At 54.1% G+C, this 27795-nt stretch overlaps 8 protein-coding genes across 8 annotated transcripts; 2 read left to right on the top strand and 6 right to left on the bottom strand.

Annotated features, from left to right (window-relative positions):
* Positions 1 to 483: 483 nt before the first annotated feature.
* Positions 484 to 2245, bottom strand: G647_09713 (uncharacterized protein; the record flags this gene model as incomplete). The annotated part of the gene is made up of 2 exons (XM_008725706.1): positions 484 to 935; positions 994 to 2245. The coding sequence occupies 2 exons, from the start codon at positions 2243 to 2245 to the stop codon at positions 484 to 486; spliced, it is 1704 nt and encodes a 567-aa protein (XP_008723928.1).
* Positions 2246 to 2947: 702 nt separating this feature from the next.
* Positions 2948 to 3997, bottom strand: G647_09712 (uncharacterized protein; the record flags this gene model as incomplete). Its single annotated transcript, XM_008725705.1, has 4 exons — positions 2948 to 3197; positions 3252 to 3404; positions 3461 to 3857; positions 3913 to 3997. 4 exons carry the CDS (start codon positions 3995 to 3997, stop codon positions 2948 to 2950), a joined length of 885 nt encoding a protein of 294 aa, XP_008723927.1.
* Positions 3998 to 4487: 490 nt separating this feature from the next.
* Positions 4488 to 5393, bottom strand: G647_09711 (uncharacterized protein; the record flags this gene model as incomplete). The annotated part of the gene is made up of 1 exon (XM_008725704.1): positions 4488 to 5393. One exon carries the CDS (start codon positions 5391 to 5393, stop codon positions 4488 to 4490), a length of 906 nt encoding a protein of 301 aa, XP_008723926.1.
* Positions 5394 to 7408: 2015 nt separating this feature from the next.
* G647_09710 (uncharacterized protein) lies at positions 7409 to 8437 on the top strand (the record flags this gene model as incomplete). The annotated part of the gene is made up of 1 exon (XM_008725703.1): positions 7409 to 8437. The coding sequence occupies one exon, from the start codon at positions 7409 to 7411 to the stop codon at positions 8435 to 8437; it is 1029 nt and encodes a 342-aa protein (XP_008723925.1).
* A 30-nt stretch (positions 8438 to 8467) lies between these two features.
* G647_09709 (uncharacterized protein) lies at positions 8468 to 10031 on the bottom strand (the record flags this gene model as incomplete). The annotated part of the gene is made up of 7 exons (XM_008725702.1): positions 8468 to 8695; positions 8748 to 8858; positions 8909 to 9181; positions 9235 to 9521; positions 9575 to 9726; positions 9780 to 9855; positions 9905 to 10031. The coding sequence occupies 7 exons, from the start codon at positions 10029 to 10031 to the stop codon at positions 8468 to 8470; spliced, it is 1254 nt and encodes a 417-aa protein (XP_008723924.1).
* A 1902-nt stretch (positions 10032 to 11933) lies between these two features.
* G647_09708 (uncharacterized protein) lies at positions 11934 to 13984 on the top strand (the record flags this gene model as incomplete). Its single annotated transcript, XM_008725701.1, has 2 exons — positions 11934 to 12093; positions 12165 to 13984. The coding sequence occupies 2 exons, from the start codon at positions 11934 to 11936 to the stop codon at positions 13982 to 13984; spliced, it is 1980 nt and encodes a 659-aa protein (XP_008723923.1).
* A 1284-nt stretch (positions 13985 to 15268) lies between these two features.
* G647_09707 (uncharacterized protein) lies at positions 15269 to 17671 on the bottom strand (the record flags this gene model as incomplete). The annotated part of the gene is made up of 4 exons (XM_008725700.1): positions 15269 to 15535; positions 15589 to 15954; positions 16003 to 16687; positions 16734 to 17671. 4 exons carry the CDS (start codon positions 17669 to 17671, stop codon positions 15269 to 15271), a joined length of 2256 nt encoding a protein of 751 aa, XP_008723922.1.
* A 4499-nt stretch (positions 17672 to 22170) lies between these two features.
* G647_09706 (uncharacterized protein) lies at positions 22171 to 24588 on the bottom strand (the record flags this gene model as incomplete). The annotated part of the gene is made up of 3 exons (XM_008725699.1): positions 22171 to 24155; positions 24207 to 24234; positions 24289 to 24588. 3 exons carry the CDS (start codon positions 24586 to 24588, stop codon positions 22171 to 22173), a joined length of 2313 nt encoding a protein of 770 aa, XP_008723921.1.
* Between the last annotated feature and the right edge of the window lie 3207 nt (positions 24589 to 27795).

Here is a 27795-nt window from a genome sequence, read left to right as displayed (position 1 = left end):
ACCTCCTTTCATGATTGCTTGAATACACTGTCATCTTCGGGTAGGGCTCGGCTGGGCGGTTTGTGGAACGATTAAGTACGTTACTTTACTTGGGAGAGATTTCAACACAGCAGTTGACTTCATGTATTTGGGATGTGGATATCCTAACATAAGACCTCGCGTCATTCCAACCAGCATACTCTATGCTTTAATGCCCAAGCTTTGGTTGACAAGCTGCCGTCCATGTCGTGCCCAATTGGTATGCAGATTATCCGGGTCATTCCAATGCTCTTCCTTTCCGAGCTCGTAGCTTGAAGGACTCGTCGATGATGGCCCAGCTAGTGGGTGTGGGTAGCCTGTTGGTCTGTACTGGAGCCGTACAATCTAGCGGAGCTGTGCCAAGCGCGTCCCTTCACAGCTCTTGTTGCAACTCCCGTATCTTACGGTAGATCTCCTTCAAGGTTTCTTCTTTGCCAACCTGCCCAAGCAATTGTTAGTCGACGATCACGACAATGCGCCTCGAAGTGGCAGTCTTTGTAGGGGCTCGGGGGAACTTGCCTTCATCTGATACCCAGTAGGTTTTCCCCCTTCCAATCCGGTCAGGTGCATGGTCTTCCCTGTTGGTTCCTTGCCGTCAGGCGTGCCAACGATCATCTCCTTGAACACTGGCGTGTTGAGCACCAGCCGATGTGTTCCCCTCGCTCGCATGATTAGACGAGCCTTGCGTTCGAGTCTGCTAGAAGACTCGGATTGCCCTGCTTCGAGATCTGGCTCGTTAGTCTCGTTGTTCTTTGTCGTATCTTCTTCGGTTGACGACTCAGCAGGTGTTGATCTGGCTTCGTAGCGGATGTTGATTTTGAAGTCGCCGACGCCGCTTTCCTTCCATTCCTTCTCAAAGTGGTAGAGTTTGGCGGTGCAGGTAAAGATTGTTTCTTCCTCTTCTTCGCCCGTGTTAACTGGTGACAATAGGTTAGCTCGACGCGCCTGTAAGACAGGGGATACGATGTAACGTACGCTCTTGCTGATGGAACCGGGGATCCTGTGAGGGGTCTCCTTCAGCTTGTGATGCACCCTCCTCCTCATCGCCACCTTCATCGCTCCCCTTGTCATCTTCACCTTCATGGTTCTTTGATCCAGACGGTTTGGCTTTGCCGAACGTCCCGCCTCCTCCCGACGGGCTACTGAAGGAGGAAAGACCACCAGCAAACGGCTTCGACGCAGCCCCAAAGCCACTTCCGCCTCCAAAGCCACCTGCCGAGCCAAAACCACCGCCTGCACCAAATCCTGAGGCTGGTTTACTTCCGAAGGGTGACGCAGCCGCAAATCCACCAGAGGATGATCCGAAGCCCGTAGATGTCGTCGCACTACCGAAGCCGCCACTATTCTTAGCAGTGGAGCCCACAGTGCCAAAGGGAGACTTCTCGGATGAAGCGAAAGCTGACAGGCCGGAAGAAGCGAAAGCGGACATCGAGGTTGTACCATTAGACGGTGGTGTTGGAGACTCGGCACTCTTTTCTGGCGACTTGGGAGGCTTGAAGGTTGCGAACGGAGAAGCTGATGATGCGTTGGCGAAGCCGGACGAGGCTGGGATCTGTGTTTTGGGTTCCTCCTTAGATGGAGCGGCTCCAGTGGCCGTTGCAGCGGCGTGCGGATCTGATATGACAGTGGCATTCGGCATTGTGTCAGCTGCTGTTGTATCCTCCACATTTGAAGTAGGGGCAGAAGCAGCGGCATCCATCTCTGCCTTTGAGGGCGCCGAAACCAATACTCCAGGCCCGCCCGGAGATTGCTGTGCATCTGCGCCAGGCTCTTCCTGCACTGGACTTGCCATATCTTCGTTCATATCCAGACCTTGAGCCTCTCCCTCATGTCCTGATATCTCTCGGGATCGCATTCTCTTGTGCTGGGCGCCCTTCTTAGGCAAGGGAGGTCCTCCGTTCTCCACACCGACTCCCGGCTCTTCATTCTGTAAGTCATCAAAGGATCGTTTCTTAGAGGGTCGGCCTCTTGCCTGTCCGTTCTCGGGTTGAGCATCGGAAGCGGTGTCGGCATTAGCGACTTCGCCCAGAGGATGGTCTCCAGTGGCCTTGCCCACCTTGGAGTACTGTGCTAGTCCGGCGATGGATGTTTTTTTCAGTTTCTCTCGAGTGGTGCGTTCATCCCGCTCGCCGTCTGAGCTGCCGTCTTGAGGAGGAAGGTCTTGTATGACTGTATCCGCATGCGCATCGGCTGGGGGTGGTGTTTCCGATCGGTCGTCTGATGCCATCGTGAGCGACGGGTCGTATGTAGCACTTCCGTTGATTCGAAGTCTCCGACTCGTCTTCCGCTAATATCAGCCACTGGCGACTTGACGTGAAGATATTCCCTGCAACGCTGGAGATTGAGCAGGGCTGGATAATCAACAAGATTATTGGTTAAACTCTGGACTCAGGTATTCACATCGGATGAGGCCCGGCCTCGGCAACCCCAACCAGTGATAGCCTCGACGGTATCTGCTGTGTACTTGGATTCAGGACGAACACTGCGTCGTTGTGAGAGACAATGGTTGAGGAGGCACAGCGCCTTCAAACAACATTGACGCCTCGAGGTAGGGATTCGGTCCGCGATGTGGCGTTGTTGCGAGTCCTCTGCGACATAGACTGAATCGAGCGTGGACGAGACGCGCACTGTACGGTCGATGTGGTGTCAGAATCAAAGAGCCGTCACCAGGCGAATTCAAGTGCGGTCGCAGTCTAGAGGGAGTGGTAGGGCTGGTCGAGATATGATTGTTGCGTGTCAGGCTGCGGTGAGGCACGATCACCATCACCAGGTGCTTTTTCGCCCCACACAATAGATGCCTAGGCAATTTCTATGACCAAAGCAGAGTGGGATATCATGCATTTTCATTATCAGGGAAAGTCAGTGGCCTGGAGTTTTATGCGCATTGCTGGCGAGAACGCTGGCGTCTGTGTAGACCACGCTCTCGAATCTAGCTAATAAAACAAAGGCACCCGAGCCCGATATAGAAGACAAAGAGAGGGTAAACACTCAGCGCAACCCGGTTCTTGACTACACCTGATCCTCCGAGAATACTAACGCCGGCTGCAAGTGACCACGCGACCAGGACAAGGTAGACTGGAATGCGCACAATCGTGGGTAGCCCAAGTGCGCTGAGGAGGGCGGCAATGGTCAAGGGAAACAAGGTATAGCCAATGATAGACACCGACTGCATAAAAGAGCTATCAAAAAAGTCAGTAGTGTCCAAGCGACATACTTGCTCTTGAGGGACTCACATGTTTCCTCCCAGGAGCTTGATCTGAAGTGTCACCACAGCCTCGCCAACCCAGATCAAAGAAAAGACGCCGGAGAAGACCAAATCCGTCTGGCCCTTGCTGGCTCGCATGGAGAGGAAAACGCTCAACAGCAAGCAGAATATAAGCGGACCCCTGTGACTGTGTAAGAGCCGTGTTATCAGCCGATTCTCTGGGCGACCAGAACTCACCATAGGTCCCAATCTCGCAGACCCTCACTCATTCCTCCCTGCAAGATCCCGTCTGCGTCGGGCCATCGTCCTAGCAACCCTCTCAAATCTCTCCCGAGGGCTCCTCCTTGACTCTCAACGTCGCCCATGCCAGCCCCTTGTCTTTGGAGCATGCCACCAAGGAGATACTTGGGGTAGAGAACTTGCTTCATCTTCTCCCATACCGCGAACAGATCTCTGGATACGGTATCCCAAACACTTTCGTCAATCGTATTCTGCGGTGCGCGCCTGTCTTCGCCAGGGATTCTCGACGTCAGATAATTCTGGTTTAGAGGTGCGCTGGTCGAGGATGACTGGATATTGCCTGTTAACGGAGCGCGATCTGAGGTGCTGTGTGAGGGCTCATCGGGTTCGACTTCTGCAGAGAATAAGTATGACTCCGATCCGAGGTGGCTGCCATGTATGTCTCTCACCATCGTTCAAGAAGTCATCCTCGAGCACAGCGTGGTCATCATCATAGGGGTTGTCGTACGGACTTTCAGAGTGTCCGGTGGCCATGTTCGCTAAAGTGTCCACATGCGCATTGATGGCAGCTGGCGGCAGTATCTGAGATACAAAAGAAATTCAGAAGATGCTGTATGATCGATCTACCAGCATGAATGCGCTAGTAATCAGGCACAGTGAGGGTCATGGAAAAGCCATGTGTAGTTGTCGAAGCGTTGCCAACTACGTATGACAGGCTCGGGGAAAGGCTTCTGTTTAACATGAGCTGCGGAATGAGAAGGCTCACACTGAACTGTCCAGGACGCGCGACGCATTACGTAACCCATGGCCCCCTTTCCCGGCGCACCTACTGCAGGCATATCCTATTCAATGTTGCAAGCAAGGCCAAGTAATCGAAGTCGACCCAACAATTTAAAGTCATCCGTCTCGCTCTGATCAGCTGCGAGACACGGACAGAGTTGCTTTGCTCGAGAGGAAACAATCCCCGGTATTATCGCAGCTTCAGGCAATTGTACTCGTGTTGAACGATGCAGTCCCGTCGCAGCTAACCCTGGCGTTTGATATTCCGCAATCCTTCCTCGAGTAGATTTATGAGCTTCTTGTCGAACGCCTCCTCCTTGAAACTCACTCTCTCGGTCCACCAGTCCAACCAGCTTGATGCCCTGGCTCCTTCCGGCGCTCGTAAAAGTCCCACACTGACATCGATCAGGTCCGGCCTCTCGAGGCAGTGCCAGAACACGGTAGCACCGCAGATGCTGCAGAATTCCCGGTAACGTCCACTAGAACTTTCAATCCGTCGGAGAGTCCCTGTCTCATAGTCCAGCGGCTTGCCATCAGGTTGCAATATATTTGCTTTCGGAATGAAGGCCCATGCTTGAATGGGAGAGCCAGAACCCAGTCTGCAAGACCTACATGCACACGTCCCTGCGAGATATTTCGTGTCGTTCTCACGGAGCCACCATTTGACGTCCTCACGGTTCTCCGAGCTTGACAAATGATACGGAACAAGCAAGTCAGGCCAAGGAGACGAGCACTCTTTCGAGGCCATGTTTGGACGAGTGACCCGGAAATTCACTCCCCCACAATGACATCCCGCGGACAGTTCATCCCGACTCTCTGATTCCTGGGTGGTCCTCTCTTGGCTGGTCTTGGAGTCATCAGGGCCATCCTGCCGCAGCCTTTTGAAAAGCTCTGCGGCCGGTCCGTTGACTTTCACTCCGTCAGGACCTTGCAGCAGGAATGGGACCAGGTGACCATCAAATTGGTCTAAGCAGCATGCCAGACCTCCATCTTTGGTGTCGCCGACAAATTCGTGCCGCACAATCCGTTCCAGACCGAAGTCGATGCTGGGTCCTTGGCCGTCTATGCGGTCAATGACTCCCAAGATGACGGCCCAAACATAGTCTCCTGAAGCATCAGAAGAAGGGTCCCTGTGGACCTCAACAAACATAGCACTTCCACAGTTCGGACAGAAATATCTGCTCAGCCTGGAGGAAGAGTCGTATCTGCAGAGTCTGTCGACCACATCTGGTCTCGAGGCAAGAGCAGAGTCTGAAAAGTACAATACACCCGTGCTATACCGACAGCTGTTGCACGAACAAGGTCTGCTGTGAACAGGAAGCTGGGAGTTCAATTGCACTTTTCCGGCACTCCTCCCGCAAAGGCAAGTGACTTCGACGGCTGTTGTCATGTTTTTCGGTGCACTCAGCTTCGTATGCTGCTCACAGAGCGCTGATGATTGTCGATACTCGAATCTTCAGGCGGACTCCGATCTCTTCTCGATTGAGCACAGGCAGCCTCATCCCTTATAAGTGAGTCATTCGCCGTGCCTGACCTCAGAAGGAGAAACTTCGGTTATCGCTTTTCCGCTATTCCGCGTCGTTGTTGGGTGTCGATCTCTGTTTTGCGTATTCACATACGATGGCGTATATCGCCATGCCTGCCTAGCGACAATCTTGCCATGGATTGAGGCCGATTCTGCTCCTGGTTCGTTGTGTGCATCCGTTGGCGCAGCCGGCGCGATGCATGAGGGCACCTATCAGGTACAAGCAGTAAAGTCTAATGTTCTCTGAGGGTCGGCGGAGCCCGTGTGTTGTATCGAGACGGCGAAGGTTGCTCGACAGTCACGAGGGAGACCCCCGCGCTCATCTGTCCTGTCATATTCGCCTTCAGCTCACGTTTCACCTCTCGGAAAGCCTTAGGTTCAGATCGAGCCTAGTGCCGTGGCATGCGGGCATCAGCGAAAAAGACCGAAGGCACATAAAAACATGCTCACTCTTCTCTCTGTTTCCTTCTCCTTTTACTTCTAGTCGCAAACAGCAACGAGCAACCTCACCTGTCTTTTACGATTCTAACGCACAAATCTAAACTCAGTATACCAACATCACGTACCAGAAGCCCTCGCTTACCAAACAAAATGGGTATGGACACCCAAGCTCTGTCCACTGGCTCAAAGCTGACTTGAATTCAGGTCCTTGCTCCTGCAGCTGCGGCTCTTCTTGTGAGTGCTTCCCGTGCCTTTTCCATCTCCATCATGGCTGATCCAAATATCAGGCTCTTGTCCTTCTGGCCAATGCACCTGCGTATGATCACCAGAGCATTCAACCACCATCTTCAGCTAACAATCCGCCCAGAAATAAACGAACCAATATGCTGCCTATGATGGCTCACTCTTTCGTGGTGTACTTGCAACATATGTCTTAAAAGCGCATAAACGATGCTGATGAACTGACGGGGCGTGTGGCTGCTTCAGACATTCATTTGCAACACACGCTCGGAGGACATGCCGTTCAGGCGAATGAGTACAAACATACTTAGATAGCTCTCAACCAGTAACAGCTGCCGGCACAGGCGCCTCATTTATTCCAAATTCGATCAGCAGTTCTTCACGGTTTGTGAATATTCTATACGCCCCCGCCTTCGTAACACCTTGGTGGGCTGAGGCGGCTCGAACTGAGCGGACATGTGGGGTAAGCGATAGAGCTGTTATCGCAACTCCGTAAAGCCGTGTCTCGTGTCCTGATTGGCCAGGCTGAAACGGCACTGGCCATGCGCAAGTTTCTTGATTCCATCCTTTTCGTCGCGAGCTTGACAACAAAAGAGCAGGTCTTTCGTACCGCAAGCCCGCTTGTCATAACCATGTTCGTCTGGGTACGGCGAGTGTAAAGGCGGAGCTTCAACAGGTTTAAGAGTTCATGTGAACTTCAGTCATAGCTGCTCCTGCATTGTGTCATGGCAGGGGCTATTACGCAATTCCATTCACGCAAAGGATCTTGATTCGAGCTCATAGTCACCTCAACTTCGTCGTGTTCATGACAAGTCGGAGCTCTCGTCCTTTCTACACTTCCAGTCGACGAGAATTGCGGCAGTGACGGCCTCTAACCTACGTGCACCGAGTCCGCATCTACTCTGTGTCCCTGTCATCTGCGCAGCCGGAGCTATCGTTGTCAAAACAGTCGAATCGACATGTCAGAGCCTATTTCTCTGTCTTCCCGCATAAAGGGCGCCATATATGGCCTTGCTGTGTGTGACGCACTGGGAGCTCCCGTCGAATTCAAACCCCGAGGCTCGTTCGAACGCGTTACCTGCATGCTTCCGAATGGAAACTTCGGCCTTCCCGCCGGCTGCTTCACAGACGACACAGCGATGACACTATGCCTGACTCATTCTCTTCTAGACTGTAGCGGTCACTCCAACATGGTAGACCAGGTCAAAAGGTACATCTCATGGTGGCAGAATGGCTACATGTCCTCAACCGGCAGCTGTTTCGACATTGGAGTGTCTACACGAAGTGCGCTCCAAACCTGGGCCGATATGCTCCATCTACAGCCGAGGAGCGAGGAATCCCCTGTGGAAGGTGCCCACAGCGCAATGCTAACGAAGATTACCCGTGAATTTTCGAAGGACGAATACTGTGGAAACGGCAGCCTGATGAGAGTCCTTCCAGCAGCACTGATCGCGTCGAGCGCGTCAAACGCCGTCGAACTTGCGAAAGAAAGCTCATTACCTACGCATCCCCATCCGCGATGTGTGCATGCTTGCATGATATACGCGTCCCTGGTACAACAGGCGCTGAACGGGGCTTCCAAGACCGAACTCGCTACAAGCTTAAGCGAGTCAATCAACGAGATTCCGAGCAATATCTCCGACACACCCATCGAAGCAGTTCTCGCAGAGCGCATCGGCCGGTATCGGTCCATCCAAGACTGGAAACGGACCACAGCCGACTCGATACGCAGCACGGGCTATGTTGTTGATTCACTTGAGGCCGCTCTGTGGGCTTTCTTCACCTCCGATACTTTCACAGAGGCAGCAATCCAGGCTGTTAACTTGGGGTATGATTCGGATACTGTTGGCGCGATATGCGGCGGCATAGCAGGCACTTATTACGGGTTCGATGCAATACGCGATGACTGGTTACGTGATTTAAAGAAGAAGGAACTTCTCGACGAAGCGACCCAGAAGATAATTGATCACAGAAAGAAGCTACCCTGAAGCTGCCTGTCTCCATCCTCTAGGAGGGGTTCATTTGCCCGGCAAATCTAGCATACGGTATGCCTGGTCACGTTGGTTGCTCCTCTTTAACAGTGGCCAGCGAGATACATTGCTTGGGTGGAAATATATCCAGATCGTCAACACAACAATCGTCAACGGGACCGTGACGGCCCAGAAAATCCAGAACTGTGGGGCAACATGGAACGCATCTCGATCGTCGGAGTCGATGAAGTTGAAGAATTGGCTGCCGAAAATGGTCTAAACAACCTATCAGCAATCTATTTTGGCGTCACGATCGGCCCAAACTTACCGCGACAGTAGAGATAGGCAGAAAGATCAGCGTTGTCAGTGCAATGGTGTGCATGGAACTGCTTTCGGCGAGGATAGTGCTGGAGTCTTTTTGCGCTACCAGATTGAAGCTCTTACCAACCAATCAGTGATTGCACATTGCAAACGTCGCTCGTCACTCACCAAATTGATCACATTCTGCATTCGCTTCTCCATACTGACGGCTCTCAAGTTGATCGATTCGAAGAGGGTCTGTTGATACCGCAAGGCGGAGAGAGTCCTTCCGCAACCAACCGACCGCGAAGAGGTGTTCTCAGTCTGTTCCTCGATCATGTGTTGGACTGTCCGAAGAATCGCGTCCGAAGCTTCTTTCAGGTGGATCAAATTCTTTGCAATGTAATGGAGGTGCACAAAGTTAAGCTTGAAATTGCGGGCTTCGGTTGAGGCGATGGTATGCTGCCGGGCGGGAAAGGTTAACAAAGCGTATGATGAGCAACAGGTGCGCGTACCTCTTCTACCGCTCCAACAGGCGTGTTGAGCGCCCACAACTGCTCGTCCAGCTGAAAGTGCAGGTCCGACAATACCACTGTTAAGAGACGGAATGGGTCGTCTAAAGCATCTTTCCAATTTTCCGGTGGCAGAGAGTTGAACCTCTTTTCCAGCAAGGCTGAAGCACCAAAGCAAATCAAGGTTGTCCTGCTCTGGGCGTCGCGAGTGAGAAAATACCCGCTTCTCAACCACACGATATTGTCATGTTTGTCCTCGATCGCCTTGCACAAGAAATGTAACCAGGTACCTTGGCGTCATCAGCAGTTGGGTCCTGCCTTGTAGATTGGGAACAGCACTCACAGAAGGCGCCGTCTTTCGATCCCTCGAAGCCAAACGCATGCGTCACGCTCTGAACTCTTTCAGACAAGAAAGCAGTCGGTACTGAGAACATTTGGAAAAGGGCCGTGAGCGTCTTGCTACTTGCTGGCGTCGGATAGTCCAAGGGTGCAAATCTGTGGACATTGTCAGCCCTGGTGCCACTTACCATATGCATGAAGCCCCTCACATCAGCCTCAGGTTGGGATGACTCTCTTTCGCCAACTCCGATGCTGTGGTATACCCGCGCAACGGCATCAACTGCCCTGATCACATTTCAGAGATGACCATCCCTTCACGACCGAAGACCCATACCTGTGCCGGTTTGAATGATGTCGAGTATTTCCATCTTGACCTCATTTGTGTCCATGAATGGAGCCCGAGAGCCCTCCAACAGGTCTTTGAACGCGCCATACCGACTACCATCGTGAAGCAGAGACATCATGTGCCAGCACTCTTTGCCCCTTCCTTCCAATGTTTGCTTCTCAGTTTCACAAACCGGATAGCAATGGGCGACAGATATTTAAGTGACGCGGCTGACAGTGCACAGCTGCGCGTCGAAGGGGGTGAATCAGGGCTGAGGCTGAGTGACGGCCAAGTCACTTTCTGCCTTGGGCACAGAGCTCTCCGACGCATTGTGCACGACATTTGCGGCCCTCGACAAAAATAGCAGTCTATTGACTCAAATACGCGAATGAATACGAGACTTTCATACCACAGATTTCATCCAGACTGGGCGTTCGACCCCTGTGGCTTTGGAAGTGCGAACAGAGATGTGTTCGCGCCGGCCAATCACAGGCCACCCCCGCACTATTTGTTGCCCATTTGAGTTTGCTACCGCTGCACCTCATTTCAATCTATCACATTTGTGATACAGCATCATCCTGGATTATTGAAACTTCAGCCTGATGCCAGCAAAAGTTCCCTTGTTATCGATCTTGGATACCAGAGCCTGGACTGCAGAGAATACGAGCTGAAAATGCCCCTGAGCGACATGTCTCCTGCCCCTTGTCCAGAGCCCAGTCCAGAATGTCGGCATGGAGACATAGATAAGAGTGAAGAGTGCACCTGCCTTTTGGTTTGGAATCACTTTGTCCTCACTCCTCCCACTCTCCCCTGCCCCGCCTTGCCCCCGCGCGCCCAAGTTCCTGACCTCCAGCATGGTGGGTACCTGCACGCTGAGATCCGTGAAAGCACTTCGCTGACCTTCTCAGACACAACCAAGACGACATGGAGGGGCGAAACTCCCGGCTAATGCGGTGACAACTACCCAAGCCTCCCCAGCACAGGCGCAAGTATGGGAACTGAAGACTGTTGAAGGCTCGCAGTTGACTGACATCTGACCAGAGTCCTTACCAAGGCTCATCCCCTATCACCATCGGTTCTCCCGCATCGAGTAGCCCTGGCTACTCTGGCGCAAGACGCCATGGCGGAGCGAGACTGCCGTCGGGAGCATCCTCAACAATTGCGGACGGTTCAAGCTCTCAGGTGAGGTCCACCCATTCGGGAGGCTGTACTTGTCACTAATGCCTGGTAGATGACCGCAAGTGGTCGGCTGGTACCTACCCACGCTACTCCGCCTTCTTTCTCCCAAGCTTCGACCTGGCAGCAAACTCCAGTGGCCTACGAGAAGCGACCTGCCGACGGCTTCAAAGGCGCAAACACGCCACCCTTCAGCCAAGCATCAATCGTCTACTCTGGCGTAGGTATCGTCCCTGCCCCCGGCAGACAGCACACTGACGCACCAGCAGAGTAATGGTCCGGACAATGCCTATACTCCCTCTGGTCTGCTGATCGCCCCGCCTCCAATGCCTGACGAAAAGACAATGGTTCACACGACGTCCCACAAAGTGAGGCATAGATCGAGACTCTTGACCTTGGCTCACATTTGCAGGGTTCAATGAGTGGGATATCTATTCAAACGACTGAGGTGCCTGCATACAGAATCACGGACAACGTGGCTGCGCCCTCTGAGTCGCAGGTTCATTTGAAGGAACGATCCGAACTCCAGACCTCAAGTTATCACGCCCCAGTCCTGGTATGTAGCTTGCACAATCCCCCCGACCGACTATCCTAACACAGATCAGACCAGGCGCCGAATGCATCAGAAGGGCTACCGGAACCTTTTCTCAGAAGGCACCACGTTTCGTTGGTGGAAGTCTTTCCGCACCCACAAACGCCCTGGCCGTGTGTATGCATCAGGCCGCACATACCGTCACCGAGACGCCGTGAATAGGATATTCAACGGCATCGAAGAAGACAGGTTCATTGCCTGGGATCGCCACATTGAACGCATGATGGTTCAATGCAGTGACGAGATCTATGCGGGCAATCTAAATTCAACATGGCGGCGCACATTCATCCGCAACATGGCCCCCTGGGCGATTCGGATCGCGAACTGGCCCATGAACACCACGCCTGTAGATTCCAAACACTGGTCGTCCGAAGACTGGGTTTGGATCGTTGTCAAATGGCCTGTGTCCTGTTTCCTTCTGATCTTCACTGTGAGTTCCTGCTGTTGTGTCCGATATTGGTACACCGCTGACCCATTTGGCTTGCCAGCTGCTCAAACTAGGGCCGCTCTACGACGGAGTGTCGCCTTATTCAAGGTACTCGAACTTCCCCTATCGCTATTGGGGGTATCCTAAGATTGCTCGTAATCAACTTGAGCACATTCCTGGCACGCGTAAGTCGGGTGGCGACGAGAACGCAGGAGCTCACCCTGTTTCCGAGCGACCATTGTATCCAAGACGGCTTTGCTTTGTCGACAGTGCCAACAAAGACAGAAGTGGTATCCACCTGTACGACGTCGAACTCTGGCTTCAACAGCACAACATGATTGAGCACGACATGCGCTTCATCGTTGTGGCGTACACCTCGACCCAGTTCGCTGATACGGACGAGGACACCGAGGCTTTGCATGCCATTGCTCGCGAAGCCGCGATCCAGAACAAGTGCCCTGCATACTGGGTGGGTTCCGCATGCATGTCTGAAGACCCAGTTGAGCTTGAGCAAGATGTCTACCGCATCAGCGACGTTATCCGAGCCGCATACGCTGTGGTAATTGCAGTCAAGCCACAGCCTGGAAACCACACTGCGTCAATCGATGGCCTCCTCAAAGACTGGGGCACAAGGATGTGGACCCTGCCTGAGGCACTTCTGGCTCCAAAGGAAAAGCCGATCCAGATTTACAACGCTCGCCAAGGTCGACCCGAGTTTGTCAAGGAGTTGGCGAAGAAGGACCTCGCTGCCCTGGTTTGGGAAGACACAGGTCTGACGCGCCAGCTTGTTGACCACTACGAAGGCAATCTAAGCCTGAGTCGCCTTGAGCTGGTCATCTTGGCCCTGAAGTGCTTGAGCAAGCGGCGCACTTCGAAATACCTGGACGGAGACCTTGCATATGTCCTGATGGGATTGCTGCGTCGCCGACCGGTCATCGACCATACTGACTCCGAGTTCCAAGCGTTCGCTCGGCTCTCCCTTGCCAACGACAGCGACAACCTTCTCGAACGCCTGATCTGCATTCTCCCACAGACACAGACCCAGCCATGGTACCACGCTAATGACATGTACAATGTCAACCTCTGGGACGTCCAACCGACGTGTCAGATTGCCGGCGTCTGCGAGGACGACACCGTCATTCTCGACGGCGTCGTGGGTGCTTCAATCCGCTGGGAATCTTTCGTCCCCGTGGCGCACGACACGGCATGGTCGTGGAAACGTCTGTTCGCCAAGATCTGGCTTCGCCTCTCCGGTCTGGTCTTGATAATTATCGTTTTCGCGGGTGCCATTGGCCGGGGCTTGGCCGGGGGCAGCCTCGTCTTGTGTTTGCTCCTCACCTTACCGGCCGTCCTCGTCTCGCCATGGCTGGTCAGGGTCCTCTACGGCGGCAAGGTCTGGAACGCAGCTCCCCATCTCCTCGGATTTGAAGGGTACCTCGACATCGTCACGATCGAGACAAACATATATGGACACTACACCGGACGACTAGCGTGGAGTCCCGCGGGCAGCCATCTCAGCCGCCACCAGATGAACGAATACGGAGAGTGTATCGGCGAGGATCCGACTGGTAACGGCTTTGTCGCCGACATGGTGAAACAAGCCCAGTACAGCGCCTTCGGCGAACTCAAAGTCTACACCTTGGTCGACACCTGGAACGGACTCGTGACGCTGTTCACGGCTGTGCGACCGCCTGTTGCGGCACTGCTCTGCGGCCAGGAAGGCGGCATGCAACGCGCGGTCATGGTCTCGTTGGACTGGAAGACCGGCACGCTATATCGCGAGACTGTACTGCGCATGCCGACAGTGATGTTGTCGAAGCTGTGGCAGATTGACCGAGTCAAGATTGGATTGAAGCGGCCGCTGGAACGGACCGTCCCAAGAGAAGGTGTATGAACCATCAGCCGTCGATGGCGGATGGGAACATGATGGATGAAGCACACGCTGTACGATGATGATGATGGATTTCCTTCAAGTCGGTTCCGATGACATCTGCTCTACCATTCCGTTCTCTTCTGTGCTTGGCAGGCAGCCTTTCTTAGTTCCAGAATCCCTTTTTACATGTCCATGGATGGCACTTGCTGCTTATCTCCACGCTCGCGAGTGCATACCATACTGTAGTCCGTCCCCTCTATTTCCGTACTATTCACGCCCCTTGTAGCGCGTCTCAGTGAGTGTTGATGATATGTAGGGCGAGTCCCTTCCCCGCCGGATGCGCACGTTGCTTCTCTCCGACCTCATGTATCCTGCTGAACGCCCAATCCTTGACCACCGAAGGGCGGCACGCTCAACTGTCCTCAAGTCTTTAATGATCCCTACCCCCCTGTAGATCCCGGCCGGGCACATGGTGCAGACTGGCAGGATTTTGCCCGCAGGGTGTTTGTTTTGCAAAGTACGGAGTACAGTAGCCGAGTAATCTTTCCTCTCTGCCACGTTGCGTAAAGCACCCGTGACAATGAGAAAAGGTGTGGTGACGGGGGAGCACGGATTCAGCAGCACTGCCTGGCGACAAACGACCTGAGCCATTTGTGGCGCAAGCGCGTCTAGTGCTTGACGACCTTGTCCCGTCAAGTCGAAGGTCACCCGCGGCGAGACGGCCAAGTATGGTGGTAACCTTGACTGGGTGGGACGACTTTCACAGGAGGATAGTTTCTTTGAAGGAGCTTTCCTTCGTGTCATCCTCGTGGTGGGAATCATCCGGACTCGGTGCTGCGAGGAAGCGAAGGTTACCTGGTTCTCTGCTGTTGTAGTTACGGCAAGCACGAACGGACGCGACGAGCAAGGATGATCGCGAGGACGCATCGTGGCACTTCAAGGTTCGAGGCGTTTGAGCTCCTGTGTCGGAAATCTGGATCAGTGCGGACCGAGCCCTGCAAATGTGTCAGCATTCTCATGGTCGTGGAGGCACAGGCGAAATCTTCAGGATCGGAGTGGGTATGAGGTTTGAAACGCTTTTGACTGATGTCAACGCGGTGGAGTATTGAAATCGTGAGACTGGCGTCAAGAGATAGAGATTTCTGACACTGTGACCGTCAACAAGCTCCCTCTACATGCCGGCCCTAGCAGCGCGCAGTGGCGTTGAGAGTAATGGATAATGCTTGCCAACTCGTGCCAGATCGTCATTGATGCAGCTCTCGATCTGATCTGGTCAAATTCCAGGATGCTAAGCTGTCATACCAGTTATGCTGGACCGGACGATGTCATAGCGAGCTTCGCGGCGGCTGCTTCTCGTATACTGAGATCGCTTTGCATCTCTGCAGGGTCTTTGTAGCCGCCAAGCTTCAGAGCGTCTAGGATACTGATAGAATGTCGAATCGAGGCAGCAAGCTCAGGTCGTAAAGACTTCAATCGCTCCGCTCTTCGAATGCCCCTACCCCTACTGGGTTCTTTTGGGTTCTTCTCAGACGCCGTGGTGTCGCCGTCAGCACCGGCTGCCATCGGTGGTCCCTAAGAAACATGTCAAGCTTCATGGCCCAGCGACTCGGCTACTAGCAACGTACAGTCCGATTGGGACGGCGACCAACCTCGATCGAACGAGCCGGCTCTTTGATAGTGGGCCCCCCTTTGCCGGCGGTGGGACCAGGTGTGGCGTTGACAGATAGTTCTCGCAATCTCTGCCTCTGTCTCTCGTAAGACGTGAAATCGCCGCCAATGAGGCATCCCAGGAAACCATTTGCCTGATGTCTGGAAGGGTCTTTTTCGAATGAAGCGAGTCGAGTGGTTAAAGCCTTGTGTGCCTTGGAAAAGCAGTCGAAAATTGTGCTAATCTGCCTTGTGCCTCCGGAGATGTTGTTATCTGATCTATGAGGATCAATGATAGTCAAACGTTCATTGTCTTTGTCACCAAACTGAATGGGATGTGTTGCCTGGGACAAAGCGTTAGCAAGGTCGAAGGGGAATAGAGCTCAAGTTACCTTGTTCAAGTATGCTGGCGGATCAAGACGGATGATCGTTGATTTCTTGTCGAACACATTACCGTAGTAGTTGAAGAATTCCAGCAAGACATCGCCTACATTGACAGGACGCTGAGGCACAGGCAGGTGTTGTAGGAGGCTAGTCACCAGACAGATCGTTGAGAAACCACCCAAACCCCCAGTGGACACGTCGTTCAGCCCTCGGATCATCAAATATTGTTTGACAACCGACACAATGATGGGCATTACCGGATATTCACTCTTCCATCTGTGGAACGTATCAATGGCAGCAACACCGGTGTCATTGTCGAAGCATAGGTCAACCTTGAGTCCGCTGATTCTGTCCACAAACTTGATAATCGGGACCTTTGCTCCACTAATGGGAACGACTGGCCCTTGAGCGATCCCGCAGCGGCGAAGAAATGTTGCTCCTGTGAGGACCAAATCCCGCTTGTGCTTCTTGGAAGGTGTCACCCCAGGTTTAAAGGCTCGGGTAAGGTAGACGAGATCCATATCAGCGGTAGGCAAGTATAAACCGGCAGCATAAGAACCGAAGGCTTTCAGTTCTCCTGCCATGAAACCTTGCAAAACCTTGTTGAGCCGCTGAAACACCGCACCACGGACTTCGATCTCATGGGGTTTTGGCTTCACCCAGTCGTAAAAGTCAATGATCTCTTTGTGGAGCCTGTAATGGTTAGCGGTAAGACTCGGGCGGTATTTCCGGCACTTACGCGACTCCAGCAGTGTTGCTGGGGGTAGGTGGACGCAGCCACGGCGTTGCATTGACTCCATAAGCAGCTGTCCATTTGTCCTCGACTCGCCTATCCGCATAAATCGGGTGATCTGACCTGAGATACCGTTCTTCTTCGTCGTCGAGATCACGCCCTCTCTTTCTCTTGCCAGTAACCATGCTGGACGCGGACGGTTGACGAGCAATGGAAACGTACGTAGGCTGTGGCGATGGAGACGCGTGTTGCAGCGACGGCAAGGCCGAGTCTTCACTCGAGTCGTGCTCGTCAGCATCGAAGGAAATGAAATCGTCTGCCTGCTTGGCTTTTGGGTGGCGGGGGTCGGTGTCGATGCGCGCTTTCCTAATCAACTTGACGACATCCGTCCGTTTGGCAGCCACATCTCCCGCTGGAGGAAGCGACGTGTACGGATCCGGATTTGACCATTTGGAAGAGGCAGGTACGATGCCGGAATCACCTTGATGTAGTCGAGCTCGCTTGTTCATGTGCCGTTCCTCATCTTCATCTTCTGACTGTGCCATGTCTTCTTCCTCGCTATCCGTCAATTCATCCAGATTCCGGAACTTGGACTTGCTTTCCAAGTTGAGACTTGCGGCCGAAGAATCAGCGGCTTCATCGTGTCTGAGCTTGAACAGAGGGCGATTTGCAGCTGTCCTTATGGTCGGGGGTGGGGGTCTTCGCCAGTTGTCCCGTCGGGAACCTGTAGGATGGGGTCGCGCACTCTGATATCCGGGCCTGGGACGGCGGACGAACTCCCGTGGCGGCTCTCGGTCGCGCGAACCTTGAAAATGGTACATGGCATCTTTGCTGTAGTTCGTGGAAGGCCAGGGTGGAGCGGGAGGGTCGTAATCGCGAGGTCGATACGAGTCGCTGTCGCGAACAGGAGGCCGACGGGTTCCGCCGGGGCGATACGAGTCCATGAGCAAAGAAAATGTACACGTCAAGACATGCGTTTGGGAATGAAAATGTGGTGAAGGAAAAGTGAGGCCCGAGGCGGTTCGTCACTGAATCGGAGATGGAAATTATGCGCAGTTGCGCCACGCAGCGAGTTTGCGGAAACTGAGCCGACAGTGAATGGGATCAGAGGTTCTGTAAACAAGCGAGAGCTTGCAACTGTTCTTCTCTTCATTTCCAGAGAAAGCCCTTCGTGGCTTTCTTCGCAGCTTTCTCGTGTGTGCTGATTGCGCCTTCCGAATTGAGCGATCATATCTGAAACCGCATCTTCCGGCAAGTAGTACGAGCTTCATCAAGATAGCATATGGTCGAACCCTTTGTCGGTTTGTTTTCAGCGCTGGCGAGGTACTCTCTGTACCTGCTATCTGATCCCTTGCAATGGCTTCTTTGCCGACGCCGACCTGTAGGAGTCCGATCCGAATGCACGATCAATGCTATCAGCCACTTGACTTCAGGTGCAGTGGCCTGCTCCCCGGTTGTCAATCTGCACGACGCAAAATGGCAATTTGCATGAATTTCCGGGAAGTTGCAGGAGTCAGAATCGACGTCGACAACATGTTTTGGGTCTAGAATTTTGGCCATGATACCACCATGATGGCAAGGTAATCCCTTGCAAGCTGAGGCCAATGCTCAAACGCAGTAAGTGGTACTTCCTACAGTTGGACTTACTCGACACTTGCCGCCGGCCATTATCGGCGGCCACAAGCCGAGCTGCGGTCCGTTGGTCGTTCTCGCTGCAGAGGATCTGGGCCTTGCCAACTTCTCTCCTGTCGCTGAGACATCGCGTGCGTTTTCGTGGAAAGATCCGCAGTACTCTGGACTTGTCGACCTCAGCAGAACTTCCCTCGTCTCGTTCCGTGGGTCGCGAGCGGTTCAAACTCACAGAGATCACCCTTCAAGCCATCCTGCATTACTCGAGAATCAGACCACCCAGGTCCCTCCGCTTCTGGACTGGAAAGGTCGGTGACCTTGGCTCGACGAAAGTGCATGAAGCTACTACTCATGTTGCCTAGCCTGCTGTCTGCCATTTGTTCAAAGACCCCTGCCTCCTCAGTAAATGAAGTCCTGGATTGGGCAGACATCTTTTATCGACCCTGCGTGGCAGACCCAGTGAAACTGCGCACAGAAAGCTTTTCTGCATGATCCCGATATTTTGTGGTGGGGTATCATTGTGACAGGCTCGAAAGATTGAATCTTCGACCACCGCTGAAGCTGATGCTCGCGGTTATCAGACCCCGCTAAGTCATGGTGATCATGCTGCGAATGAGCGATCCACCAGTGTATGCCGCGTCAATATCAATGCTGCGCTGCAAATACATCAAGGCAAACGAGTCCAAACGAGTCCATGTCTTAGCTGGACTGGGCTGCAGTTGCAGATTTCCTCTATTGATGTATTGTCCGACGGCAAGCCACACTCACAGGGAGGCCTTTTCACTATCCAGGACGGACATGCCAAGGACGACGATCCCGTCAGCTTCTGAGACTTCGGGTCAGTGTGGGGTGCCCTATCCACACCTCGGTCCGATAGCACTAATTGACCTCGAGACGATGAACGCTGCCATCTGAAGACAGAACCACTTCCGAAAGGCGTATGCGGAGGCCGCAGAACATCGACCGGTGGTGCCATCTTCTGTTCGCCGTATGTGGCCGTGCTGGGGTAATCTACATTCATGTCGGTCGAGTAGACCCGCGGCTGTTGTGCTGCATGCAGACGCTAGAGTCGTTCGATCCAGCAGAGCTGCCTGGGACGATGCCAGCTAGCAAGCAATCGAAAGTGGAGTCGCATATCAACACTGGTGTGCTCCGTACTCGTATGGGACCATCGTTGGTTGAATGGCTATGTGCCGATGCAGATTTTCTCCAGATGGAAGGGCACTACCTCGTACTCGTAGTAGCTGCTGAGCTGCTGCAGTGCGGGTTTGTCGTCAAGAATCTCCGGTGCACGTTTCAGCAAGGCTAATTAATGACTCGGCACGAAGCCACGGCTAGCGTACCTTAACGGCTTCTCCCAAGCAGACAAGCCCAGCCACTTACGAGGCAGACGGGCTTCAAAGCGGAAATGATTTCTGGATATGCCACGTCTCCGTTTGCAGCCGGCTACGGAGTGGTGGGTGAGTGGGTATGTCGTTGGATCCTCGTATGAGTACTCCGTACAGGACGCAGTGCCTCGAAATCGAGCATACGGTCCGAGCACAACATCACAGACGCATTTGTCCGTGCGTACGGATCTCACCCTGCCTCCTCTTTCCAGGCTATTGTTGTCTTTGCGGATCCAAAATCTCCGGGCTCGATGAGCTCTTTATCGCAGAGTCGAGGGTGCGTCTGGAGGAGGACGTACAGTACGGAGTACGGAGTACTTCCCCCTTGAACGGCAAGCAGCAATCCAGCAGTCATGCCAGGCAGTCTCCAGGATTTCAATTCTACTGTACGACACAGCAGCCGCAAAGCAGAGCCCTTTCCGCTGGCTTGTGCGACGTCTCCATTTCGGTGTGGTTGCCTTTGATGCATTCGCACAATGTGCTCCGACCAGAAGGGGACTACCGCCATGAGAAGGCAGTTTGAATAGACTGTTTTGATTTTTCGATCTTCTCATGGAGCGAAATGACACCCAAGGACGCGAGTCTCCTTTGCTAGGGCATCCAAAGGATACACGGTACATGCCATGCGACTATCACTGAATTCTTTTCAATTCAATCTCTCCCATTACTGTTGGCCCAAGCATTCCTTTACTCCCCACGTTTGAATGTGCATAACCAACCCTGAGTTCCTGACCGGTTGCCTGGCTCGAAGAGCAGAGCAGAGCAGCAGCGGCCACCAGGATGACCGTACTTCGTTGGGCTGAAGCCTGAAACTCGACCGTGGATATAAGACGAAGAGAATCAGACGAGAGCGGGCAAAGACGTTCGTTATCTCGACCGGTGCTGTGTGCTATGGTTTTTACGGTGCGTGGGTGCATGCATTTACACACATTCATATTGAGCAATACGGTCTTTCAGGCAGTACGGAGTACAGTAACTCGTACTCCTCTAGCCAGCGAGTCACTCACTCACTCACTCATCGATGCCGCGTTCACCGATGCCTCACTCACTCATTCAAGACCCCTCAATGGCAAACATCAAAGTACGTCGCTCCGGCGTCATCTCCGGTGTCGACCGACCGCCTTGTATTGATCACTTGCCAGGGAATCAAAAACGAGTACGGAGTACGGAGTACCCCTTCACTGTGCATAGTACCTCTTACCGTGTACTCCGTTCTCCGTTCTCCGTACTCGGTTCAAAATTCCCACATGAAGAAAACGGCTTCGCTAATTCATGGACTGCTGGACTGACGGACTGACGGACTGACGGACTGCTCCCCACGCCCAACCGTCGGAGCGTTGAAATCCCGTGAAGAAACCGTTTCGCGTTGGATTTGAAACATCATTTCTGAAAGGCGAGACAAGCGTCGCGCGTGGGCGGTCAGGAAATGGCTTCGCGACGTGGCCCTACTGGGTACAGTGATGATCCCTGCCTGCCTGACCTCCCTGAGACACATTTCACAGGTGGCGTTCTTGTTCATACTCAAAGCGCCCAAGTTGGGGTCCTTGGTACGGACGAGGTACCGTGTAGGTGCGTGACTTGGGCAACTTGTGTACTACTTGGGTGACATGGTTTTTTGGCGTGGGCCTTGGTTAAATCCATCCGCCCACGCACGCCGTCCGCCACGCCCCATGTGGGCCAAGGATCAGATTGTAGTAAAGTACGAGCTAACAAGTCCCCAGTAAGTGGCACTCCCTTGACACCCACTTGACGATCTACGTAGTTACAGTACAAGGCACGAGGTGTGCAGGACAGCGGGTACGGCGGGTACAGAGGGCGATCAGTGGACCAGCAGCTCTCAATCTCTCTCTCTCTCCCCCCCTCTCCCTGGGGGTGTATATATTTAGATTGTTTGATGCGGTTCCCGACTCGCGCGGCGTATTCGTGTTTCAAGTCAACTTGGTTGCTCTCTGAGCAGATCTGTCTAAGAGCCGACGGACGAGAACTGCTCCGATGCTCATCCTTGGATTCGGATTGACGACCATCTCGTCTCTCCTCCGTCCCGCCGACCTGTGACATACTTACTGTATACGATGTAGCGAGCAGGAGCTGGTAATGAAGACCGATGTATGACGGGAAAAAAGGAACTAGAGAGCTGAGACTCAAGATATGTACAACAAACAATTTTAAGCGTGGCCGAAGCCAATGTGTGTATATGGCGCTTCAAAGGATGGTACAACGTGTAGATGCCTGTCTGGCGCGGCTGTCCGTGGGAATTTGTGCATGAAATCACAGGACCCCCTTCGGTGCCGTGGCTGCTCGATGTTTCGTAAGATGACAATTCGGTTGCTTCAAAAGTAGAGCGCATGTCGCATCGTGACAACTGAAACTGCGGCGTTGCTTGGGAATTTTCGTGGGTTCTCTTCCACCGTGTACACCCGTCACTTTCATGAATTCGAACCCGATCTCGTGCCTCTCCTCTTCTGTGCCTTCATGTCTCCAGAGAAACTGGCCTTGGGGGTGTCGCCAAAGCTGATGCTCGTCGGGCTGAAGCTCGCGTTGCTCCCTCGATCGCTGGCTGCTCCGCTGGTCTCGCTCAGTGGGCTGTGGTCGTCGGCGACGCCAGCTCTGTGGACCGACTGCGTTCGGATATCCAGCTTCTCAAAGATGGCCTTCAGATCTCTCACATCGGCGATGGACTCCACGCCTGGCGTCGCATCGTTCTCGTGCCGCTCCTTCACCACCTTGCGGATCTCCTTCAGCATGGCAATGTTTCCCTCGTCGTTGGGCAACCACCAGTTCTCGACCGCTTCGTTCTCCCCGACTGCTTCGCGCGTCAAGCCCCACATTTCCGCCATCCTCTGTCGGAACGAGGGCGGGAATATGTAGCCCTGTCGTTCTACGGCCGCAAACTTCCGTCGCGCCCACATGATGTGCCGGGCATCCTTCTTCAGAAAGACCGTTGCGAGACCCAGAGGCGCGTGCGCGCCTAGTATTGCCCCGTTGGGTGCGTCGGGCCACCGCTCCATGGCTTCGTAGATGCGGCATTGTTCGAGGCTGATTTGCTCCACCTCGGGCGGCACGGGCTTTTGAAGCATGACTGCCGTCTGATATCGTTGCAACTGCTCAATGCTGTACCAATCGATCCACATGAAATTCAACGGCCAGAGCTCTTCCTTGAAAAGACCCCCGGGCACATAGGGATTGACAATGTCGTCCGCCGTCAACGGTCGCCTCTTCTCGACCGGAAATTCTTGGACCCGATAGTAGTCGTCGTTGAACAGTTCGATCTGACGTTTCATGCTGTCGACCCTCCCACTGATCTCCGTGTTCTCTCGGTGGAACTCTTCGACACTGAGTTCTCGGTTGGCGAATCTGGCAAACAACGCCGCCATGTCCATGCCAATCAGTCGATTCGCCGACACGAAATATGCCAGCGTGTTTTCAATGTCGACATCGCTCTCGGGATCTGGGTCTACCTGGCTACCGTACCACGCCGCGTTCGCCTCGAACCATTTGCGCTCCAGCCGAGTTTTGTTCCCAGCCATCAGTCCCACCATAATGTCCAGGCGGGCAATCCAGCTGAATATCCGTCGTCCGAGATCCGTCTCCATCATCGCCGCCGGCGTGAAGATTTCGTGGACCATTGCCAGGGCCGCGCGATGGTGCCCGACCAGGTTGACCCAGTCGCCGATGTACTCTTCAAAGGTCGCCAACTGTAGGACTGTCAGCAGGGTGGCTTCCGTGACCTTGGCACTCTTCTCCAACGATTTCCTGAGCATCGACAAAGATTTGCTGTGGTAGCCGAGGAAGTGCGATAGCCTTGGGTCGGGCTGCTGCAATTCGTAGTGATAAGCGGCGAATCCCACGGCGGCGTACAGAAGCGGTTCGTAGGACAGGGCCAAATCGATGAACTCGCCATGGACAAAGTCGGTCGGGTCGAGCTTGTAAAAGTAGTGGTAATAAGTCATGTACTCTTGCTGAAACTGGAGGTACCGCTGAAGATCCGGCTTCAGGCTCTTGATTTTGGCTTGCCGCGCCTGCATTTCCGCCGAGTTCGCGTGCGTCCGTAGAGACGACGCTGGTGTGTCGTCCCTGGACCGGTTCTCCGATGTTTCGCTCGATTGCGGACTGGTTTGGTCCTTGAAATTAGAGGATGTCTCGGACATGTTCTTCGATTTCGTGCTTTGAGACATGGACTGGCCGCTGTCACTTCGCATGGGGGGGACGGGTCGCCGCGTTGTCGGCGACATTGAGGTTTCGGCTTCTTCCTCGCTCTCGTCTTTGATCGTGGGCAAGTCGCTCATGTTTTCTTCTTTGATGGAATGCTTTCCATGCTGTTCTCTGGCGCTCCGACTCTCTCCGTGCTTGGTACGTTTTGATGACGATGTGGGCTGTGGGAACTCGCACTCGCGGCCGCCTTTCTTGCATCCTAGGCAAAGGTCAACATATTCCTTGACGGTGGGTATGCGTCACAACGTACTGTCACATACGGGCCGGGTTTCATCACACTACACTAGTGATCAGCCAGGGACAAGCAAAAACGGCATTTCTCATGATGGTACCTTTACCCTCCGTCCGCGGCATGTGAAGCAGCCACTCCGGGTCCGACGATGCTTGACACCTGAAGACTCCATGCCAGCGACCGGTATGGCGACACCCCCAGCGTTGAATAGACTTGCTTCCCGGTCGTAAAGCTGTTCTGTCGCCGTAGGATTGTACCAGAACGCCACACCGTCAAAATGGGTGGGAGGACCCGATATTCTGGGATAAGCCGTACCGAAGGTGCCATTGTAGATGGGGTAGTTTGCGTCCATTATACTAGGCATCGGCATATTCATGCCATGGTCGTAGGGGCCGTTCATCCCGAGAGGAGCAAGTCGCACAACTGTTCAAATACTTGCTGGTGACACGAGAATAGCGACTGTTGTAACAGGGAAGGGAACCAATGCTGGGTCTCGATGAATGCGGTCGCCAACTTGTGCTCTGTGCCCCTCGAGGTATCTCGTGGTCACCGAAAACGTCGCGAGTCTGACGAGGAGATTGTGTTTCGCAGGGATGGCCGCTCCGTCCAAAGGGGCCCTGCTGTAGGACCGACAGCAGAAAGTATCAGCACCTGCTTTGGTCGAGCCCAGTGTAACAACGAGGAAGATTTCCCCAAGTTTGTCTCAGACTCAAAATCCGCGCCGAAGTGCAACTTCCACCAGGTTCCGAGTCGAGGACAGGCAACTCGTCGCGCTGATGGATGGGAAACGCAGTGGGAGAAACGGCCGGCGGTACCGACGGCTACAGATGGCGGACTTCTGTGGCAGGGTCATGAGAATTTTCTGGCGGCATGATATGCTGTCGGCAAGCCGGGAACTCGTCAGATCGAGGTAATGCTCCGGACAGCTCTCACTTGGCCTCGCAGAAGATGTATGCCTGCTGGACCTGCACCGAATCTGATGGTCGCAACTGTGGCAATTCGAGCACGGTGGATGCGACAAATGGTCGGAGGGAGGAGTTGGAACCTTGGTGAACCCGGCCAGACTCGACTATGACGAGGATGACCACTTGACGCTTATCAGAGAATCAACCAGGTCGCCGAAGCATATCTTTGATTGAGGGGAGACCATCTAATATCCGTTTGCATCCGGCCTGCAATTTGAAGGGAATTGCGCGGTGCAAGGTGGGATGGAGCTGTTTCTAGATGTGGGCACCGACTGCAATTGTACGACGGGGCCTGGTGTATGCCGTGCGTCGAGACAGAAAGGAAGAGTCAAGGACCCCAAGATTGGAGTCGAGGAAGGGACAATCTTGGGTTGGTGGTTAGGCCCCATGCCCCCAGGCAGCGAATTGCACAAGGGCAACGACCGGGATGGTGGATCGAGGGCACGACCGTCGACCGGGGTCTTTGTGCTGTTCCAAGCACCGGCGGCGGTAGTGTCGTCAGACGTGAACTCAGAAGCCAGACTTAACTGGGGACTGTCTGAGGTCGATCCCGCCGTCGATCAAGGGTGGCCCACCGGGGCGGGCAGAGATGAGAGGCAACCCTGACCTCGAGAGCTCGCTCAGTCAAGCTTGCAGCTCTACTCAGTAACCCAGGAAGCGGGTAAGGACGGCGGGCCCGGGAATTTCTAGGATTCGGTGCAGTCGTGCCGCCCCAGCCAGAGCCGCACGGCAGAATCCATGGTCTTGGGATTTCGTGTCCAGCAGGCATTTACGGTGCTCGTAATCCACAAGCGCAACCAGAACTAGCAGACGAGGGACGTTCGCAATCGGGCGTCCGCTGCAATCAGCTGTGCATACGGAGTACTGACGGCACCAATCTCAGGGATGTTGCCAGCCAATACCAGCCCATGGTATGCGAGCAGAGGCTGGTCAAGACGCTGCCCGCGAGTTCAGGTGCAGGCAGAGCGGCTGGGAAAGCCACCGTTGACCCTAACACAGGACACAGGACAAGTGCGATAATCGGAACCCGACCTACGGGCGCACATTTAGCAGATGGAGCCGCACCGAATATGGGCTGTCCATATCTGCCGGCGGAAATATCGCTGCAAGTGACTGGATCATTTGGCACAAGGGCTCGCCCTCACAGATCCAACAATTTCCCTCCTTGATGTGATGATAGATTACTGGGCCGTCGGTGCCTTGTTCGAAGAGATGTGTCCGACATCCTCATGCGGTTACTCGTGATGACTGCTGGTGGACGCGGCGTCGCTCGACGCATCCCCGGACGCAGACTAGAGAGCGCGTTGCGTGAACGCTTTGAACCTCCAGGATCGTCGACGCAGTCTGTGATATCATGTCTCTGGCGAAAGGAACCAGGGGCATGCCCGCACCACTCGTCACAGGCAGTGTCGAATCTAATGTGTCTTGGGAGCCGCCTCAGCAGCCAAAGCTAAAGCCACGTTTCTCGGTCCGCTGAGTTCGCTGTGGATGCTAACTCCATATGGGCTTTCTCCCCTAACCAATTCGCATCAGTGGCGCCGAACCTGTGCCCCTGGGCACGGTGAAAATCGTATTTTTGATGTGGAGGCACCCTCTTACACTAGCCCACAGGGTGCTGCCATGTTGTTCCCAAGATGGCTGCAGCGATCATGATTGAATCAAAGCGTGCTCCGTACCCGTACCCGCACAGGAGAGCAGCCGCTAGAGTGCCACACAAGCAGCATGGGCACGTTGCGAAGCAGCCTGGCGAAAAGCAGAATGGGAGACCCGCTCTCACGGCGCCAGATCCGTTTGCACGTTCACAGTGCGACTACTCCGTCTCTCGACCCTCTAATCCTCCGCGGCAAGTTTCTCCCTAGTCCTCCGTTTCAAGGACCGTCCCAAGTCTGCATTGAGGCCGCAGGAAGGGAATCGAATACTCGGTACGACGAGGCCAGGCAGGACACCGCAGCGACTGTCAGAGTTCGCGGATGGGAGCCACGGGAGCTGATAGTGACCGGTACTGGGTACTCTGCTCGTCTCGCCCTCTGCACGGCCGTTTAATTAGTGGAGGCGGGGAACCAGCGCCAGATAATGGAGCCTGCGACATGCTCGTTCTGGGCCCCCTTCGGGACCTGCCAGAGGCCTGATTCGCGGCTAGAGACCGAGAAGATTCGACCGAGTCCCTACAGTCACAACACGAGGAAGCTACCGTAAGTAACGGCTCCTTTAGTGTTGATGAGTTCGAACGAAGTTGAGGAGTCTGGCACCCTGGCCCAATGGCAACTGCAGACCGTGGGCAGCTGGGCTTGGCTGTCTTCGGGGATGTGCTAGCTAGTAACCCTGGCTGCAGATCCTGTTGTCACGCTCCAGGAGCCCACATTCGAGCGAGGCGTGTGAGATACTGACCAGTGGGATTTCGCGGGGTCAAAGCCGGTCTCAGTGGACGGAGGGCCCCTTTTCGTGATTCCAACCGGCCATCCCGAAGCAGCATGTGCTCGTGGTCGGACGGTGCTGATTGCTTTTGGACAGCTTCTCGATCAGGTTTCCGGTTACGGCTGGTGCTTTTGCCTGTTCGGCCGCTTTCTCATCGGAGACCAGCTTCGATTTGTCTGCAGGGACCCCGCAGCTACGAAGGCCATTCGACACAGCTAGCGTCAAGT

The sequence above is a fragment of the Cladophialophora carrionii genome (assembly GCF_000365165.1).
Source record: "Cladophialophora carrionii CBS 160.54 unplaced genomic scaffold supercont1.10, whole genome shotgun sequence".
Taxonomy (NCBI): domain Eukaryota; kingdom Fungi; phylum Ascomycota; class Eurotiomycetes; order Chaetothyriales; family Herpotrichiellaceae; genus Cladophialophora; species Cladophialophora carrionii.
Note: the sequence above shows the minus strand (reverse complement) of the source record. Positions and strands in the feature narration are given on the sequence as shown.